Genomic DNA, 19,813 nt, shown 5'->3' with positions numbered 1-19,813 from the left:
ATTGGTTCATACCCTTTACAAGTACATAGATTTTTATAAATAAAAAAAACTATATACTTTTTCTTATTTTAAACAAAAACATAATAATTTAAAAAAATGAGAAAAAAACCTCTTTAAAATTCAAAAATAAAAAGATTTTTTAAAAAATATTTTAAAAATATAAAAATTCAATGTAATCTAAAACTAGATTGGACCAATTAGATTAAGAACCAATAGGGGTATCGGTTTGTAAAAAATTAGTTGACCCGCGAATCAGTACGAATTGATTGAATCAAGCTAAAAAATAGTTGAACTAGTACTTGAACCAATTTTTATATTTTTTAAATATATATATTTTTATTTTTAATAATTTATTTTCTTTGAACCTATCAAACCAATTGTGTAGGGAATCAATTGGTCAAACTAGTTCAAAATTACTTCAACTGATTTTTTAGCTCGATTCAACCAGCCCATGCCAGTTTGAGGGTGAATATATTGTTTTACCTGTTTTTAGATTGATGCCCTAATTGATTTTTGGTTCGACTGTTTGGTCTAGTCTAGTTTAGGTATAATTGAATTTGGGAAAATTTATATTTTTAAAATTATTTATATTTTTTATTTTTTGAATTTTGAGAGGTTTTCTTTTCATTTTTCTGTTTTTATTTAAAATATGACAAAATTATTTTAAAAAAAATTTTAAGTACTTTAGGTAAGGATCAAATGGAAAAAAATATAAATGTTGAAGGTTAAAAAATTATTTTACCTTTGACACCATTAAATTTAACCGGAGGGATTAAGAATTTTAAATAATAAAAAGTACAGGAACTCAATTTTTTAAAATTAAAAGTTAAAATTAAATTTTAAATTTCAAAAAACTACAGGAGCTTTAAATAAAATAAATCGACACGTGAACCATTCTTGAAAGAGGTGGCCGCGGCGGCTACCACTTTTGGAGTGGGGCCACGCCAGTCTTCGTGTCGTCTTGATTCCGCCAAACTAAACTCTCTTTAATGTCACGCATCATATCTCCATCCAATCATTGTTAGCCACCTGCTCGACATCACGTGAAACTTTTGGACGCTTATGCCGGCGGCTATGGAACGAGAAAAAGACATGCGATCTTGTCCGAAGGTGAGTAACAGTTCAGCTGACGTGTCAGCTTGGATTTTGGAGAATGGCGGCAACTCACTGCTTTGTTTGTTCACTCTATGCCAACAAGCTCCTAAATTTATTTAATTAGCTTTGGAAAACTTAAATAACTTATTGAAATTTTACTTTAATAGTAAAACTGGTTTTTATAGTTTAAATTAATTTTTTTAAGTTTTATGTATGAAATTTTTATTTATCTTCCTAAATTATTAACCTACTTATTTTATATTTATATATTTCATACACAAATAATTATATTTATTTAATATAAAAATAAATTGATATATATTTTTTAAATGTGTATGATTGATTCAAAATAAAGTTTTATATATATACATTTGTGGATACAAGGGACAAGCAAAGCCTTTTTCAAAAATTGAAAAATTACAACTATAGTCTCTTATAAATGATTAAATTATAAATTAATATAAAAATATTCCATTTAATCCCTTAAAAAAGGATATATCATAAAATAATACATGAAAATAAATTATATTCGACATCTCAAAAATTTGTAATTCAAATTGTATAATTGCACCAAATAAAAATTTAGCACAACATTAGATATGAGAGGTCATGATTAATATTTAATTTCTTTCATTTTCTTCCTCCTCTCCCCCTGAACGAAAGAGAGAGGCCCCAATGAAAGACACTACCAATTAGGTTATGCTCAGTTCCATTAGTTTCTTAGACGGGTTTGGCAACACGTGAGACCTTGCATTCTGCTTCTAACGCTCAATCTTCAGTTGCAACTGGAATATTCAATCTTTTTTACACCCACCAAAAAGAAAAGAGTCTTCGAAACTACATGGCTGAAATGCAATGGAAGCCATAACCTTATCTTCGTAAGAAACCTGGAAGGATGCGTTTCACTATTGGCTCAGATTAGGTGATATCCGTATCTCAACGTTGCAATCATATGAACTCTCTTCATTCATGAAACATGGAAGGTTGCTCCCATCGATGGTCATCAGGCCTGACCGAGGCCTCCAATCCGTTTGTTAATGAAAATGATCAGATATACCGCGAAAGATATTATGTTTTAATGAATATGATTAATGTTGCCGAGATTACATTTTATCATGTGATAATTGCAAACCCTAATTATACATCAATGATGTCAAAAATGCGACAATTGCTAGCAATGTTATGTACATCAAAATCAGAACAAATGGAACATAGATGTATAATCGATCTCACAGTTTTCATTTTAACACGGCTGAGATCCAGAGATGTTTGGCTTTGCCATCTGCATTTTATGAGAAAGCTTTTACAACGGTTTGGTGCCATTAAATAGCAAATTGTAAACAAGACTTCATCTTGTGAAATAATGAAATCATTTGTTAGGTAAGGGAGTAATTTTCCGTCAAACCTGGAAACAAGAAACCTTGCCAGTGGGCTCAAGTTGGAATTTGAATGAAGTTCTTTATGCTGCAGCCTTTTCTTACCGTCAGTTTCTGGGCTTGAATTTTGCACATCTTCAGGAGTCACCTTGCCTTTATTGAACATCCGAGCTGCTACGTCCTGCAAACCTTTCATTGACGGTTCCTTCGAGCTGCAAAAGTTTACTTCTGCTTGAGTTTCTTCAAGTTAAAAGAACAAAAATAATTATTCATTCCTGAACCTGGCTAGTCGATCGAGCAATTTGCAAACAAGAGCTTCGCATGATCCAGGCTTTGTACGCTCCATATGTACGAGGGAATTTGTAACTACACGCATAACTCGCCCTTCTGAATCATCAGCAATGACCTACATTTCGTGCGTTGACAAAATATTAAGAAGTGAACAAATATAATGCAAAGTTACCTAAATGTCAAGTGGTGCACACCTCTTTAAGGGAAGGGATAAGCAACATGGATAGTGGTATACATGATGATGTGATCTTTGCATTTTCTTCATCATCACTTGGTTGACATGTTCTTGGGAATGCTTTTTGCGCATCAAAATATTCATGAGAACTTCTGGAATGGAGATATTAACACAAGCAAATCATAACCAAAGCTATATAAAACCCTGCAGTGAAGATACGGCGAGTTCTTCATCAGGTTTACCTGGAAGAATTAGAACTGTTAAAAGATGAGCATTTCAACAGAAATCATCATACACGCTGTATTTAGAAGCTAAATGTAAATTTGAGTTCCATGCTGAACTCAGATTTCTATAGGAGGAATCTAGGAGGTATCATAGCTGATCAAGAAAGATGAAAAAGAAATATAATGCAAGATTTGATGTACCATCTTCAACCGATGCAGCCGAAGGTCTCCCTTGAATACCTAGCCTAGATCTTGGAGTTGGAGGAGAATCCGAGTCATCATGTTGGCCACAGAAAACAATAGTTCCGCTGGTAGAAGCATCTTCAAAAGAAGCATGTTCACTGCTAGACTACACAGCACATTGAAATTGAATAAAATCAACAGATGAGACACAAAAGGCAAAAGACTTTAGGTCTAATTATGGTTTTCGTCCCTGTACTATCTTCAACTTGGGAATTTAGTCTCTATAATTTAATTTGGCATAATTTGGTCGATCCGTACTTATTGATACTATGCCTTAAGTACAAATCACTATCACCATTCAAAAATTCAATTAGTCAGCTGATGGGGAACTTCTTTTTCAAAACAATAGTTCAAATCATGAGGCTGAGTTATAACTTTCTTTTTTTTTTTGTAAATGATAAATTAGTGGAAACAACTAATTTGATAACCATAATTTCACCTTTTAAATGATAGGGAAATTTAGTCCTTTTAATGTAAAATCTGCACCAGCTGGCTAATGGAATTTTTAACGGTGTAAATGATTTAGATTAAGGCATAATATTAATGATAGTAGGAGGACCAAATTATGTCAAATTAAAGTACATGGGCTACATCCCCAAGTTGAGTATAGTAACGGGATAAAAGCCCTAATTTGACCAAGACTTGTCTGCATAATGTTTTTTTGTGAACACTATCGTGAGAGAAGTGAAGGAGGCTTACAAGAGAACTTGGATCACGAATCAATCCAGATGATTGACATCCTCTAGGAGATCTTCTGACTACTGTTCCTGAGCCACCGACAGATGTTTCATCCTGGGAATTAAGCAACAAAAACAATGAGATAAGATCTGAGCATAAAATGTCCATATACTTAAGTGTGAGAGACAAACAGATTATACCAGAAATGGCTGGTGAAACACCTAAGCAAATTTTCTAGTCCAATTAGCGGCAGACAGGAAAAAATTTCTCAAAATTTTTTAATCATATTACAACAAAATATATCAACTTAATCATATGTCCAGTTCCAATCTGTTAATTCAGAAAAATGTAGTCTTTGAAATGCCAAGATCATCCCCTGCAACAGATATTCTTAGTAAGCACATAGGACAAGAAAATAACTTATGATGCCAAAAGCCACAATGCACAACGAGAGAGAATCTTACATCATGGTAATTATCTTGATTTTCATTAGAATACAACTCTCTAGTGCCTTTTCCAGAGGAAACTTCAGGGAATTCATTAAGTGTGTTACCACTCTCTCAAGGTCTTTGTATAGCTTGATTATATGTGACGTCTAGTTTCCTTTCTCTAACTTGAGGAGGTTTTGGAGCACTTTGAATGGTACCTGTATTCTGTTGTCCACCAATACTGAAGTCCCATCCAGCACTTCTAAATGTTTTCCCCTGATTACTGCTGATCAGAAGAAGTCAGTAAGAATCCCATCAAAAAAAAAAGAAGAAAAGAAGTAAAGCTAATTAATATGATCAGCCCACCTAGCTCTCACAGTTTCTTCACCTCTTACATCTCTTGTCACCTTCACAATGTCAGTTGACTCTCCTACAGGCTTGGGGCCATTTCTGGGGGTTTCAGCATCTTCCTTTAATTGGTACTTTGGGCGCTCTCTGTTAAGAACAAAAAATGCAAGCATCTTAAATACAATAACCAAGGTAAAAATGATATTTCGAACTTAGCATCCCCCAGTCATGACATTATAGAAACATAGGCATAAGCATAATGTAGCATGTTCCAGATGCTTTGACACCTTAAAATTCCGTAAGATAAAGATTCCCATAATATATAGATTAGAAGAACCAAGTACAGGATGGCACCTAATTCTCTCCAGAAGCTTCTGACTCTTCCTAGCATTCTTGATAAAACGATGCTTGAGAAGTTCTTTAGCAGTAGCCCTCTGAATATACAAATTAAAGAAAAACATAAGACATTTTATAGCATTAAGAAACAACTTAGCCAATAAACCCAGGATTACTTGACTAATACATATCGGGATAGTTTTAAAAAACAACAATTAAAGACTAATGTTGTGGTTTATTGGCAGCTTATAGGGCTCTAGAAAAACTACTTACACTAAACAAATACAAAAATATGTGAAAGCTTAATTGCTTACCTCAGCAGGTACCTTTTTTAAACATAAGGAAGCAAATTCTTTCATGGGGCGGGAAAAATGCTCATCCAACTGCAAGATAGAAAATTTAGGATTACATGTACACTGTAAAGCATGATGATTCCACCAAGAGAATGAGAAACATAAGCATAAATCATTTGATGTAAATTTCAGCATGATAACAAAACTATTGAGATTAGCTGAGGTGGATTGTCTCGAGGAATTATAAAAAGAACTCACATTGGGTGAAGGTCTGCCAGTGGAGGTTCCCCTTTGGCCATTTCAATCACAGTTATGCCCAAAGACCATATATCTGCCTATATCATCAAAGAATCAAATGATGGAATGCTCATTACTCAACAAGGCTTAGCAGACAAAGATATGGCAGGCTGCGTATATGTGCCTAAGAGGGGAAGAGAATGTATGGATGGATGGCAGGTTGAAGCAACAAAACATGTCAGAAAACTTGAGAAAGAACTCCAAAGCACAGCTTTAGAAGTACCTTTTCGTTGTATCCATCTGAATTCTGAATAACTTCTGGTGCCATCCAGAATGGTGTTCCTACAAAAGTCTGACATCGTCAACCATATTAGTTCATTGATGATCATAAGACAAGCAAACCACTGGGGGAGAGAGGGGGAGGGAGGGAGGGAGAGCAGTGCCACCCTAGGCATAGACAGCAGCCAAAGCCTGAGAAGATTGGAAAAACGATGTGAACAAAATTAAATGTACTGTACCGTACCTTTCTCTGCGATATCGTCCTTGTTAGTTGTGCTGAAACACCAAAATCTGCAACCTGTTTCAAGGCCACAAAATTAATTCCAAAGGGCAAATTGTATATACTTATACCACTTTATACTATATGCGAAGGAACTCTACAGATATAATTCATGCAAAATGTGGGCCCACTTGAGAGGAAGAGAAGTACCTTAACATCACCATTCTCGGTCAATAAAATGCTTGCCGCTGCCAAAAGTGATAGCAAAAATGTTTCCAGTAATGAACAAAGTAAATTGCTAGGTACAAACAACATTAGAAAATCAAATGGCTGAAAAGAAAAATGAGAAGAATTACTTGAAGCAGGGTATAACTATACAAGTCTGTAGACCAAATGCTCTAAAATTATTCGTATCTATGTGCACCTATATCTTATAACTTATAAGTGGGTAACACGAGTGAAGAAAAACACCCTTTGATATCTCTGTGAATCTTTCCTTGAAATACTGGCAATTGACATTTCATCTAGTGGAGGGCCTGATTGGAGCTGTACATAAAGAGTAACCATTAACTTTACAGAAAAGGAAGTGTTATTTGGGAATTATAGTGCACTGGGTCAGATGATAAACAAGAGAAAATACACTAATATAAGCAGCCAATACTAGTTCACATACAACCAGAGAGATATATGAGGGAATTGTCCAAAAATATCAGAAAAAGAAACCTTGTGTTGACAGTACAACAGGTAAAGAAAAGAAGAAAAGAAAAAGGGTCATGTCTGCTAAAAGAGACGCCTTGAAATTGGAGATAAAAGCACTACTACAGGAAAGATGGCAGAAATATCACGGGGTTCATATTTTACAAAAAGAAAAGAGGGAAAAAGGAAGAAAACAAAAGAAATGGAGTTCAAGATCAATGGAATTCAAACTACATGGAAAATATTGTTAGAAAAGTGAAAAAGAAAGAGCTAGGAACCAAGTTCTTCATCTAGTAATACAGAGAGAAGTATTTAAACCCACTCCTTATTTGATTAAGGCATAGTCTAAATCAAGACTTCCTAATCTGTTTCTTCCTAATAATGGTATATGTGCAATGATCATTGTTATGGTCATTTTCAAAATTTCAAATATCTTGATCAGAAACAGTGTGAAACCAAGAAAACACAAAAGAGTTCATGTTAATAGGGAAGCAAAATTTGTTAATCTTCAGCCAAGCATCATGCAACAAACATGCAGAAGGAAGTAGAAGTGACCTACTAGGTCAGCGACTGAACCACCAGCCATGTATTCCATTATCAACCACAGTTTAGTTTGGTGAAGATAGGAACCATAATACTCTGTGATGTATTGACAGCGGCATTGTGACAAAACAGAAATTTCCTGGAACAAAAACAAAACATATGAAAAACCTAGTAACCTACTCGTTGAAAACTTAGGATACTAGCTCCCAGGAAAGTAAGGCAATACATTCTGGATGTCCTCAATGTCATCCTCACTGCAGAATACAAAACAAAGGCAACCATAAGAAACAGCTAAAAAACCAAAACCAAAACCAAAACCAAACTAAAAATAAACACCGAGTGAAAGAAGGAAGTTGTTATATGCCCCATCTACTTACTAATAAGTAAAGGCTTCTGTAACTTCCATGCAAGTTGATGAATTATGATGCTCTTAAGGATGATACTGATAAAGGAAGATAAATTTACTTTGCTGAGCATGCACAAACAAGTGATGCAATTAATTTATTTGTCATGCAAAAAGAGATTGCCACCAGAAGACCCAACATGTAGACATAGACTGAAAGGAAGATGGGAGGAGGAAGAAAAAAGAGTGGGTTTAATACTTAATAGCGAGCTGGCAATTCATGTATTCTTGTCGTGCAGCTGTAATTTTACGTGTCACATGCATGTTTAAGATATTATATATTTATATAAAATTGGATACTTTAGTAATTCATGTTGTATGTAGTTTAACACATTTGTGTATTCGTGTTGGATAATGTTTTTTTTTTTGGTGTCATGTCATTTTTTTTTATCATGAATTAGTTATGTTCAAGTGTCATGCTAGTGCTGTGTACTGTCTCGTATTCAGAATCGCTAGGTCTAACATAAAAAAATAAACACTAAACAAGAGACAAGACTTTCTTGCTCAGAGCAAGCACCAGCCTTTTGACTGTTGAAATAGGAACAAACCTAATACAATTTAACAAAGTTACCAACTTAAGAGTCCTCTAAATCAATAACTTTGATAGCAACTTCTTTTTTCAATTCCTTATCAAACCTGCAAATCAAGAAAAGCATCAGTTATCCATCTCATTTTCATTAACCATGGCTCATGATTTAAACAACCACATCTTTTTGCAACAGTCATTTTTTAAGCCAATTCTATTATTAGCACATACCAAATAATGTGCCTATCTCAAGATAATCCTAATGGTCAAAACTTAGCAAAATCAAAGAAGCTAACAACAAACATAACAAAACAAAGTAATTATAATGCTAATAAGGTTATTAGGTGTTGCCAATTTATTGCTTAGTCAATCGACACCCAACAGCCCTTTAAGCTCCTTTTTCCCCATCCGTTAGGAAGATATTTTTCTCCATATATATATACACACTAGTTCAAGTTTTAGGTAAATGGTATATTTTCTACTTAAGACACGATAAGATTTCAATTCAATAAAGCATTATTATCAATAATCTAATCCCACAAACATGAAGCAACTCTAAATTAAACACCGGAAAAAGATTTCTACAATGTGAAACATAAATATTCAATCACAAGTAACACTCACATTAGATTTAAGTTCTTTTCTTATAACAAAATGTAAATAAACAATGCAAATAAACTCAAGCAATGTGATTGGGAAATAAATCAAAATAACAGGCTTACACTTTATAGACGTCACCAAAGGCTCCCCTGCCAATCAACTCCACCTGACTAAATCTAGACCCCGCTGCTGGTTGTAAACCTTCTATATCAGCCATTTCTACGTACAAACTCCTTGGACACCAAAGATCAAAGCCACCCCAAAATCAACCCCTCAAAACATTCACATTCCACCCATTCTTCAATTACAATTCAACGCCTACTTCTAAATAGCCAAAACCATCATCAAAAACCCAATCCCTGAAACAGAAATATAAAACCAAAACCATTAATATTCTCAAATAAAAACTAACACCTACAAATAACAAAATGCAAAAACATATCCTAAAAGATTCCCACATTTCAAGATCTAAAAACCTAAATAAAAGCAGATGTATAAGCTCTCACACTGAAAGCAAAGAACATATAAAGAGACACCAAAAGAAAAAAAAAAGAAAAAAAGAATTCCACTTCTGTTACGCGAAAGAATGGATAAGCTAAAATTGATATGCTAAAAAAAACAAACAAGAATTCTTAAAACCAAATTTAACAGCGACCAATTACAAATTTCAATATCCTTTAATACTGAAACTACAATATCCCAACAAAAACATGTTTCTTTTTTTTTTCAATTTCATAATATTCTTTCTTTTTGTTCGAAAAATGTTTTCCTTTTATTTTACCTTTTGGGTTTTTGCAGATCTTTCTCTTTCGTTGTTTCGATAGCGTGGATTTTTCAGAGCTTTGAAAGAAAATCGAGGAATAAGAAAAGTAAAAGTTTTGTTTGTTAATATGGAGTTTTTCTCGAGGTTTTTTTATTTTATTTTTTTCCGGGAAAATTTTAATTTCGCGAAGACTTAAAACGCGCCGTTTGGAAGGAGTTTTATAAGATAAACGTTAAACGGGCAACCTGTTAAGGGCAAAACAAGGGTCAGCAAGGCCATGATCCAAATGGGCCTTTGTTAACTATATATAAACTATTGAAATTTTCACAAACCAAATCAAAATATTTAATGGAGTATGGTATATCAAATATTGAATATTTTTATAAAAATATGAAAAATTAAATCGAACACATATTTGTATTGAAAATTCAATAATATAATAATACCAAAATCATGGAAATGATATAAATATCTTGAATGTTTTTTTTTTTCTGATTTTATATTTTCAGTTTACAAGAAATTTTGTGCCAAAATTCCAAACAAATGACGTTGAAAGGACAAAATCAACACAAACTCAAACAAGAATATATTCAGGGAAAAAAAGGTTGAATAATCTACATGGATTAATTAATCATGAAAAATCGATCAACACTAGTCAAATTTCCTTGCCCCACATCTTTGTTTCCTGGAAGGTTCCAAGGCATGACATTCCCTACAGGCCAACAAAAATAACCTGAAAAATCTCAGGCAACCCCTTGATCTTCCTCTAGAAACACAATTTTGTTGATGATCACCTTGTTTCTTAGCTTCAGCATGTTTCCTCCTGGAAACCTCACGTTTCAGAACAGGCACTGCTGTTATATACTGCCATCTGTGGGGATCCCCATACAACTGACCACTTACAAGCTTGCTTGCTTTGTTTTCACATCCTCGGATTCTGCTATGGTACAATAATCTCCTCTCCGAACTGTCACTCGAGCTTGTTCTTGCACTGCTGCAAGTACTGCTTCTGCTGTTGCTACTGTTGCTTCTCGAAGACATCAATGAATGCTTGCTGTTGATGCTGCTTGTTCGGCTTGTAGGTCGAGAACCATTATCGGCTGAACCCATTGTTGTTGTTGTTGTTGGAGAAAGCTGTAAAGGAAAGGCGTGTGGCAAGAGTCGGCCATTGAAGAAAAGATGATCGGCTGGTGAGGTTTTATATGGATCTAAAGAGGGTGAATCCGGGCGGGTATAGCACCCAAATTCGAAATCGGAATCTTGATCACCAGAGCTTGACCTTTTCCTCCGATTTTCCATGGGAGATTTTGATTACACTGTATCTTTTGTGTGGGAGTTTGGAATGTTGATATAAGTAAGCTTGTGTACTAGTATTTATATTAAGGAAGGAAGTTGAGATAATTATAATCAGTATTATATAGATTTTTACATGTTTATATGATTATTTCGTGTTTAAAATGATCGGATGTGCGAGAACCATGTGTTTGAGGTTATAGGGGACAGCTTGGAAAGATATGGTCCCCTTGTTGGGTGATTGGGATGAGTTTTTGGTGGTGTAAATCATCAAGTTATTTTGCCAACTCAAGCTTAACCATGCACATGGAGACCTTGGTGTTGTAATAATCTTGGGTAGTGTGTGGGATATTCCCAAATTTCATGACTTAAATCATTCCAAAGTAGGTAGGTTTATTCATCTCTCACCATCAATAATTTGAATTCCCTATTTTAATTATAAATTGTACTTGGTTAATTTTAATGTGCCATTTAGTTATTAGTGAAATGGCACGAGAAAAGTGTTTATTTATTACATACATATTACATTAATTAGGCATAAAATAAATAATAATTAGTATAAATTTAAACTTAAAATTAAAAATACGAGTAAAACATTTTTATAAAAAATTAAGACATCTTCAAATTAAGTGAATTTCTTTTCTTTATGAAATATAAGTCATAGAAATAACTAAATACCATCTATTGAAATAATATATATATATAATATTCCGAGGAAACATAACATTCTAGCCCCAAAACCTTATAATATTTAGTTTGATAAAATTTAACGTCATTGCTCTTTAAATTTTATATGTATCCAATAAGTTGTCACAATCTCCCAAAAATACTCTTTCATGTAAAGCAAAAAGAGAGAGCTTTTTGGAGCATAGATAGGAGAGACATTTGACTACTTAAATGCTAATATAAGTACCAAGTACCAACCTATTGTTTTGTTTAGGCTCCTCTCTAAGACCATGGGTATGATAGTAGATCAACAAAGCAAACCTTGGTATAAGGAAGGTAGTGGTTTAGTCTTTAGGGGTCGAATTTCAAATTTATTTTGGAAGCAAAGGGTCATCAAACACTTTGGAGTTTGGACAAAGGAGCTAGTTTGGATGAAGTTTTGGGCCCATTTGAGTTCATAATGTCTTTGGGACCACAGGCAGTGAGCCCCCACCCCACAAGCAAGTCATTAATTTCTCAAATCTTTTTCAATATTTTATCCTTCTGTTGAATCTCTTAAAATGGTAGGTCCATTATTTTACAAGAGTGTGGGCTCAGCTACTGAGTTATTTATGTAATGGGCTATTTCTCAGGTAGAAAGCCCAAGTTTAAACCATATAAAAGACATAATAGCAGCATCAAGAGCCAAAACTCCGTCAATTTCGATTAAAGGAGTTGGTTTAAATACGTTCAGTGGATTTAGATAATATTAAATCGGAAATTGATTAAGATATTGATTTGAAAAAAAATAAATCAATTGGATTAGAAACAGGTAATACGATCAATCCGACAATCGATCGATTTCTACGAGCATAACATAAATGTGGTGTATATATATATAATTACCAATCTAATACACATACTTAACTTGTATAATTTTGACAAAAAAAGAACAAAGATTGATGGCCCAAAAAAGTTTAAAAATACAATTAAGACCATTTTGACAAAATATGCAAACATTAGTGACAAATTTTGTCATTAAGCCTATTATTTATTCCAACACAACTAACCTAATTAAACTTAGGCACAACTAGCCATTCAATGAAAATTACTCCATCAAATCCATATATATACCAAAAGATAAGTAAAATCCAAAATCACTCAACCAATCACCAAGGCTTGCATCATTAACGTATTTACAAATCAAAATGACTTAATAACTTCAAGATACTTCTAATGACTTAGGTACATGCCACTTATAATTTAGCATAGGAAAACATTACAACTAATGGCTTAGATGCTAACAAGATCACGAGCACACCAAAACCGAAGACAGGTCTGTGCATGGAAACAAACAAAACCATACGCTGAGCATTGAATACTCAGTAGTACTAACATAAATTGAGTTCAAATATAAAAATATTAAGATAGTAACATATAACTAATACGTTACATCAAAATGTTAATAATATCAAAATATCATATCAACAGGATTATCGTCACCTATTATACTTAGAATGACCTTTCATAAACAGAATCAACATAATATTCGACTATCAAATTCAAAATGACATTTTTATCAATGAATCAGAATATAACCTCATTTCTAGAATCAGAATTACATATTTAAAATTTTCTTTTAGCCCCTATTAACTGGATGCAAACACAAGTATAGGTACACAAACTTAACCCCTAACACTCCACAATAAGAACCGAAGTGCTAATCAGACATAAAGGCACTAATCCCCCTAACACTCCACAAAATGTAACGCATTAAAGTGTTAGAATGAATTGCACCGTAGTGTCAAAATGCTCTCACCAGTTACATATACAAATCCTATGGCATGTCAACTATACCCTAACTATGTCTAGCATCATTTAATAGCGCAATCTCTTACTTTGCAATATCCATATATATATATTATCATGTACTTCTCAATATAATAATAACTGAGTAACTAATTATATTAATACCATAATGAATTCCATAAGCCTAAACATACCTGTCAGCTTACCAATTAAGCCATTATTTAACACAGTTTGTAATAGTATGTTACTAGTATTTTAACAAGATTAGTTACTTAATTGAATTCAAGAAAGAAAAACAAATTATATTAGTACAAACTGAAATAGCTAGTCATTGACGGTTTTTGTCTTCCCTTTGTCTCTCGACGATTTGACTTTATTTTTAGCTATGTTCGATAAATTAAAATATGAATACAAAGTGAAAACCACACATTCAATTTAAGCATGTTAAGAATTTATTCAATTTAGCCGCTATAAAACCTTATTATCCGAAATGCTCGTATCTTTCAATATTCATTATCGAATTGAAATCCAACTTTGAATTTAGCCACTAAGGACCTTGTACTTTCATTTTATAGCAAAATTTACTAATAGCTTTCAACCTATTCAATTTGATCCTTAATGTCACAAAATTAATTATAAAACTTATATTAATTTCTAACTTAATCCAACTAGTTCTGTTACTTTCTAATATAGTCCTAACATGTACGAAACATCATTCATGAATCCATTACTTTCAAGCTTCAAATTTCATCCAACCCATTTAATGACAACTTGATATACACTTAATAATTTTAAAATCTAACACTTGGATCTATCAAATCATGCTTAAAACAACATGAATTCATAAAAGCTTAAGAAGAAAAACATAATTACCTTGTTGATTTTTGGAACCGAAATTGGAAAATGAAAACAATTTTTTTCTCCTTTCTTCCTTAACTTGGACGACAACAATAAAGGGAAAAAGATTGTAGTTTTATCTCTCTTTCCACTCACTTACATACACATACACACATATATATATTAGTATTTAATTAAACTTAATTAAACTAAAACTAATGATCATTATCTATTATAAAATTTAGTGGAGATGAATGGAAATGATCAAATTCCTCTGCTAACTAAACTTTAACCATGGGATATTTATTTATAAGGACATGGTAAATTGTTAATCAAGGATATGTACAATGCGTCAAAAAAAATCATTATACTTAACTTATAATTTAGTCCTTATACTTTTTATTAAACAACCAATTTAATTAAGCTATACAATGATTCTACTTTCTAACTTCATATTCATTTCACTAATTCATCGATTTAAAAATTTAACCTTAATTCGGATTTTTTGACACCAACAAAATATTGGGTTGTTACAATCCTCACCATTTATAGCCAAGCTAAATGCTTTAGCTTCTTGAGTGAGAGAGAGAGGCTTTACGAGGAAAGCAAAACATCAACTGCTTATATTAATTTACAGCAGGAAAAAAAAGTACATAAAATGTGGTCAAGTTATTACCAAAATTGAATCTTGAAATGGGAAAATTAAGATATCCAAGAAAATAACACATCGCTATCATTTAGTAAAGGGGAAAGCAAATCATTCCCATGGAAGAAAGACTGTTGTTGCAAGCAAGTTGATAACGATGAGCTCGGTTTATTTGCTATATTTGATAGTCATTTGGGCCATATTATTCCTGACAATTTGAAGTAAAATTTGTTTTGATAATATATTAAATCATGTCATATGCTATCTCTAGATCTTATAAGTAATTAGTTTTAATTTCGATTTCCAATGAAATTATAACAAATCATATTACATTGTTGTTTCATAGTCATCACTACTCTTTTCTCTGTCACATATGTGCCTTACATTTCAGCTTCTAGAATGAATTTCCTACAAGAAGCTATAAAAAAAAAGTAGTTAATTTCTATGCCATTTGCACTCCATGTGTGTTGAATATAGGTATTTGAGGAGGAATCCTATACAAGTATCTGAACATGTGTGTAACCAAGATTGGTTTCAGATTCAAGCTTAAGGCTTTAGCATTTTAATTTGATATGGGTTGAATTTAAGACATATTAAATCACTTAAACTTTGATCATTGTAGAGGTTCTTTGATGAAGAGAGGAAGCATTGTAAACAAGTGAATAAGATGTACTAAAAGAAGGCGGAGAGGATGACTAGAAGAAGGTGGTAGGTGGTGGCCTCTAAGGTGAAGAAAGAGAAATATTGCTAATAATCAGGCTTAACAAAGAAGTAAGTTGAGATAATTTTAGAGAGAATCCTTTGAGAGTTCAAATTGCTAAAAATGCCAAAAGTCTTAAAAGTTTTTAAATCAGTTGTGGAAGATTCTTATTTATAGTGTTTCAAGAATAAGAGTTGCAAAGTTGGTAATTAATGAGGGAAATGAAATTAATTTTTAGTTACAATGGGTTAATAGAGAATGGAGAAAGGTTTCGTTGCTAATGATGATGATGAAGAGTGAAAAATAGTTCACCATGTTTCTGAAAGAAGGGAAAAACACTCAGTGTTATAGGAAAATGTTAAGAGAAGAACCTCTTAACTACCTCTATATCTGATCCATCAAGCCAATCTTTCTAGAACATTCTAAAAGTGAAGATAACCCAAGAACCCTGCCATATTCTAGGGTTACTTCCACTTCTTCTACTTTGGTGAAATGGTACCATATGAAATATCTTCCGCAGAACATCTCTTGAAATGACAGACGATGGTTGTTCTTGGATAAGAGTTGTTCCTTAATAATGATTATTTTGACTTATTTTAAACGTGAATTGTTCTCGATGTAGAGGTTGTTTCAAATAAGTTGTTATATTCATAACAACTCTTGTTTAGAATAATGGCGTTTCAGGAATAGATATGTTTAGAACAACCATTGTTTAAAACAATTGTTTTTTTCCAAAAGAGTCATTATTCAAAACAAGCTTTACCAAGAAAAGCATCACCACAAAACAACTTATTTGATAGTATAATTTCCTGAAATATAATATTTTTTATTAAAATATTAGTAGCGTGTAGAATCACTTTAAAAAATGTTTGCTTTTAATCCTGTTAAATGGCCAAAATATGAATATAACAGCAATTAATCAACTAGCTCATTGGGGATTATGGATATAAATAACCATTGATGCAAATACAATTGAAGACTCCATAGATAAAGGGATATTATCATCATTATACAGCAAGGCAAGTTCGCATGAAAACAAACTTTGTGAAATCTCGATAATCGAGTTGATGCCTGACATTGTTATTAAAATCCTCCATTAAAATCTACTAAGTAGTACATAGTGCAAGACATGAACCATCGGATGACAGAAGAGAGGGAGCGTATTGTTTTGGTCGCTTAAGCTTCCTTATCTGATTTGGGAACGCTTAAAAGATGAACTGCCATGGATTGCCATTGGATTGACTCTGGCTCTTTGATCATCAGCTAGGTAATGAGACTCTTTCAGTTGAGCACTGATCATCATCCCTCTGCGACTTGAACTTTCTGCTGCTGATGATGATTCAGCTGAGCTCTTCCGACGCCTTTCGTTATGCCCGGCCAACCGCCTTCGACAGCTCCGTTTTGCTTCATCGAACTCCGGTAGCTCATGGAATCTGTGAATGTATACATCATGAAACATAGAATGTTTTTCATGTTTAAAAATATAGATGAAATGGTAAATTTTGATTGACTTGTTGGTCAAGTAATTAAGAAGAAAAAGTAAATCAAGATGATAAAAAGAAGTAAAAGCAAAACCTGCTGCATTGTTGACAGAAGCGTTGCCTCAGACCAGCAACAACCACAAAAGGCGCCTTGGCATGAATCTCACACACCTTATGGCGCCTGTGGTATCGCTTGGCATCAGATAAATCAAGCCCACATTTTTCCACTTGACAAGCAGGCGGCGACACCCCACCACCGCCACCAGCTGCTCCTCTCCTTCCATAACCTTTCTTCTTCTTTTCATCATCAGGGAAACCATGATCACCCCCAACACCTTCTTCTTCTTCTTCTTGCATGTCATTGTCAAGTTCTTCAGCTATGAAATCCTTATTCATATTTGCTTTGCAATTTACTCCCTCTTCTGAAACCTGCAGTTACGATTTGCAGTAGTCGAGGAGATATAAATAATGGAGGGGTGTGATGAAATGTTGAGATCAAAATTTGGAAAAAAAAAAAAGGTGAAAAAGATGTTGAGGACCACAAATGAAACAACATTTTTTTTCTTGTTTTTATGTTTGCTTTTGTGTCTGTTTAGTGAATGATTGGATGTTCAAAAAGAAGCAGCTGGGAATATTGTTGGTTTTCATAAGTAATCTCATCAACTTTATTATTATTATTATTATTTATTTTTCCAAATCTTACTTGAAAAGCATCAAAATTTTACCATTTCATTTGATCTAATAGTGATTTTAGGGTTTCATCGTCCTTCGATAGAATGATGCCTCATGGCAAATGTTTCACACAAATGAGGAAAGCTTCAGTACCCTCGTATAAATGGATTCATTATCTCTATTAGCCCTCCGCCAAAACCTCGAAGTAGACTAATTGTTTCAAATAGTTAACCTATTATCTGAGTTATCTTATCATAAGATGAGTTAGATAAAATTCGATTCGATTTGAAAAAATCGAAAAATATTTAAATTTTGAGTTTGAATCGAGTTAAATTTTATAATTCGAATATTTCAAATAACAAATTGGTGTAAATACACTTTTGGTCTTTATCAATTTTAAAAATGAGAAAATTAGTCTTTCTTAACAAACATTACAAAAGAAAATTTAAAATATTTATAATTCCAAAATTTATAAATTTTTAAAAAATTACAAAATTTTCTTTTAAAAATTAAAGAATATATTAATATAGTTAAAATTTAAAAATTTTATAAAATAATAATTTTAGAATCTAAATAAGTTAATCAGTGATTCAAGTTTATCATGCTAAAAAGTATCTTGTTTTCTTCTTATTTTGCATTGAAAAAGTTTTGAAATATATATAGTTTCAAATTTATGTACTCTAATATGCAATTAGTTATACTGTAACAAGATTTTAATTTGATATGTTTAATTTTTTAATTTAACTCGAACAATTTTACTTGATTTAACTCGACTTGAATTTCATTTCGAAAAAATTTAAATCGAATAAAGATAATAAAATAGAACTTATAAATTCGATTAATTCAAAAATTTTCTACTAAATTCGATTTGATTGAACACTTATCCTACCGATATAACTTTTGATACAAATTTGAGGAAAGAAAGAACCTTTTGCAAGAGTTTTTGAGGTTACAATGGTTGAGAACAAATTCTACAGGTTGTAAAATTATAACACCTGTTACTAAGACACCCTTGAGAGAGACATATCAAAAGTGCAATTCAAATGAGTCCTGTAATGCACTGTACAGCACCAAAACTAGATCCATTGACATCAGGACACATTTTTAGGTGTGACTTGTGTTATAAATTATAATAAATAAAAATAAAAATTTAAATACATCAATAAATAAATACTTGTCATATTTATTAGAGTTTAAAACCTCACAAGCTATGCATTAAATGAAACACTTAGTATTATATGCGGCACACAAGCTATGTATTAAATGGAACACCTAATATTATATGCGGCACACATTTATATTATATGACATGAAAAAAATATTATATGACTATCAAAAATTTTAAAATTAGATTGATGGTTGAAATTGATTAGAAGATTTAATTTATTAATTTTATTTTAATTAAATAAATTATTAAAAGTTCATAAAATAAATATTGGCTACAATTAGACTAACTAATATGATTCCAATAACCATGATGAATATATATATCTTATAATTGAAGGTAGGAAATGGTATTATTTGAAATTGAACCTAAACTCTCGTGTTTATAGCATAATACTCTTGCTACTAAGGGTATCTAAAAATTTATAGTTTATATAAATTTAAAATATTTTAAACATCATTATGATATAACAAAATACATAATGTAACAAAGGGTATACTACACCAATGTCACTAAACTATTAGTAAATTTATGTTTTGGTCACTCCATTTCAAAAAGTTACAAAATGATAATTGAACCATTTGAAAGTTTTCATTTAAGCCACTGGGTTGTTACAATCGCTACTATATGGCCTTCTCTATTTGCATCGTCTACACTAATATAAACCCTCATTCTCCTTTTCTATAGTTTAGTTTTTTTCATGAAATAACTTTGAATGTCACAGATCAACGAACCAATATCCAAACAATTTTCTTCTCCAATCTTCAACATTGACTATCAGATTGACTTGGATTTAAGGTATGTTCTTCTA

The 19,813-nt window shown here is 32.4% G+C and overlaps 2 protein-coding genes and 1 pseudogene across 2 annotated transcripts; all 3 read right to left on the bottom strand.

Annotated features, from left to right (window-relative positions):
* Nucleotides 1-2,149: 2,149 nt before the first annotated feature.
* LOC107919258 (serine/threonine-protein kinase dst2-like) lies at nt 2,150-9,935 on the bottom strand (annotated as a pseudogene).
* Nucleotides 9,936-10,337: 402 nt separating this feature from the next.
* On the bottom strand, nt 10,338-11,149 carry LOC107919734 (uncharacterized). Its single transcript, XM_016849119.2, has one exon. The coding sequence runs from the start codon at nt 11,051-11,053 to the stop codon at nt 10,406-10,408; it is 648 nt and encodes a 215-aa protein (XP_016704608.1). The 5' UTR covers nt 11,054-11,149; the 3' UTR covers nt 10,338-10,405.
* A 5,496-nt stretch (nt 11,150-16,645) lies between these two features.
* On the bottom strand, nt 16,646-17,714 carry LOC107918784 (squamosa promoter-binding-like protein 3). The gene is made up of 2 exons (XM_041109099.1): nt 17,260-17,714; nt 16,646-17,117 (listed from the first exon to the last, which is right to left on the bottom strand). Exons 1-2 carry the CDS (start codon nt 17,559-17,561, stop codon nt 16,871-16,873), a joined length of 549 nt encoding a protein of 182 aa, XP_040965033.1. The 5' UTR covers nt 17,562-17,714; the 3' UTR covers nt 16,646-16,870.
* Between the last annotated feature and the right edge of the window lie 2,099 nt (nt 17,715-19,813).

The sequence above is a fragment of the Gossypium hirsutum genome, chromosome D13, assembly GCF_007990345.1.
Source record: "Gossypium hirsutum isolate 1008001.06 chromosome D13, Gossypium_hirsutum_v2.1, whole genome shotgun sequence".
Taxonomy (NCBI): domain Eukaryota; kingdom Viridiplantae; phylum Streptophyta; class Magnoliopsida; order Malvales; family Malvaceae; genus Gossypium; species Gossypium hirsutum.
Note: the sequence above shows the minus strand (reverse complement) of the source record. Positions and strands in the feature narration are given on the sequence as shown.

What these genes read in the sequence shown, in the direction of transcription:
- LOC107919734 (XM_016849119.2), bottom strand. Translation starts at nt 11,053, where the DNA reads ATGGAAAATCGGAGGAAAAGGTCAAGCTCTGGTGATCAAGATTCCGAT.
- LOC107918784 (XM_041109099.1), bottom strand. Translation starts at nt 17,561, where the DNA reads ATGAATAAGGATTTCATAGCTGAAGAACTTGACAATGACATGCAAGAA. An exon ending in TTCTGTCAACAATGCAGCAG is followed by an intron (nt 17,118 to 17,259) that starts GTTTTGCTTTTA and finishes ATACATTCACAG; the next exon opens with ATTCCATGAGCTACCGGAGT.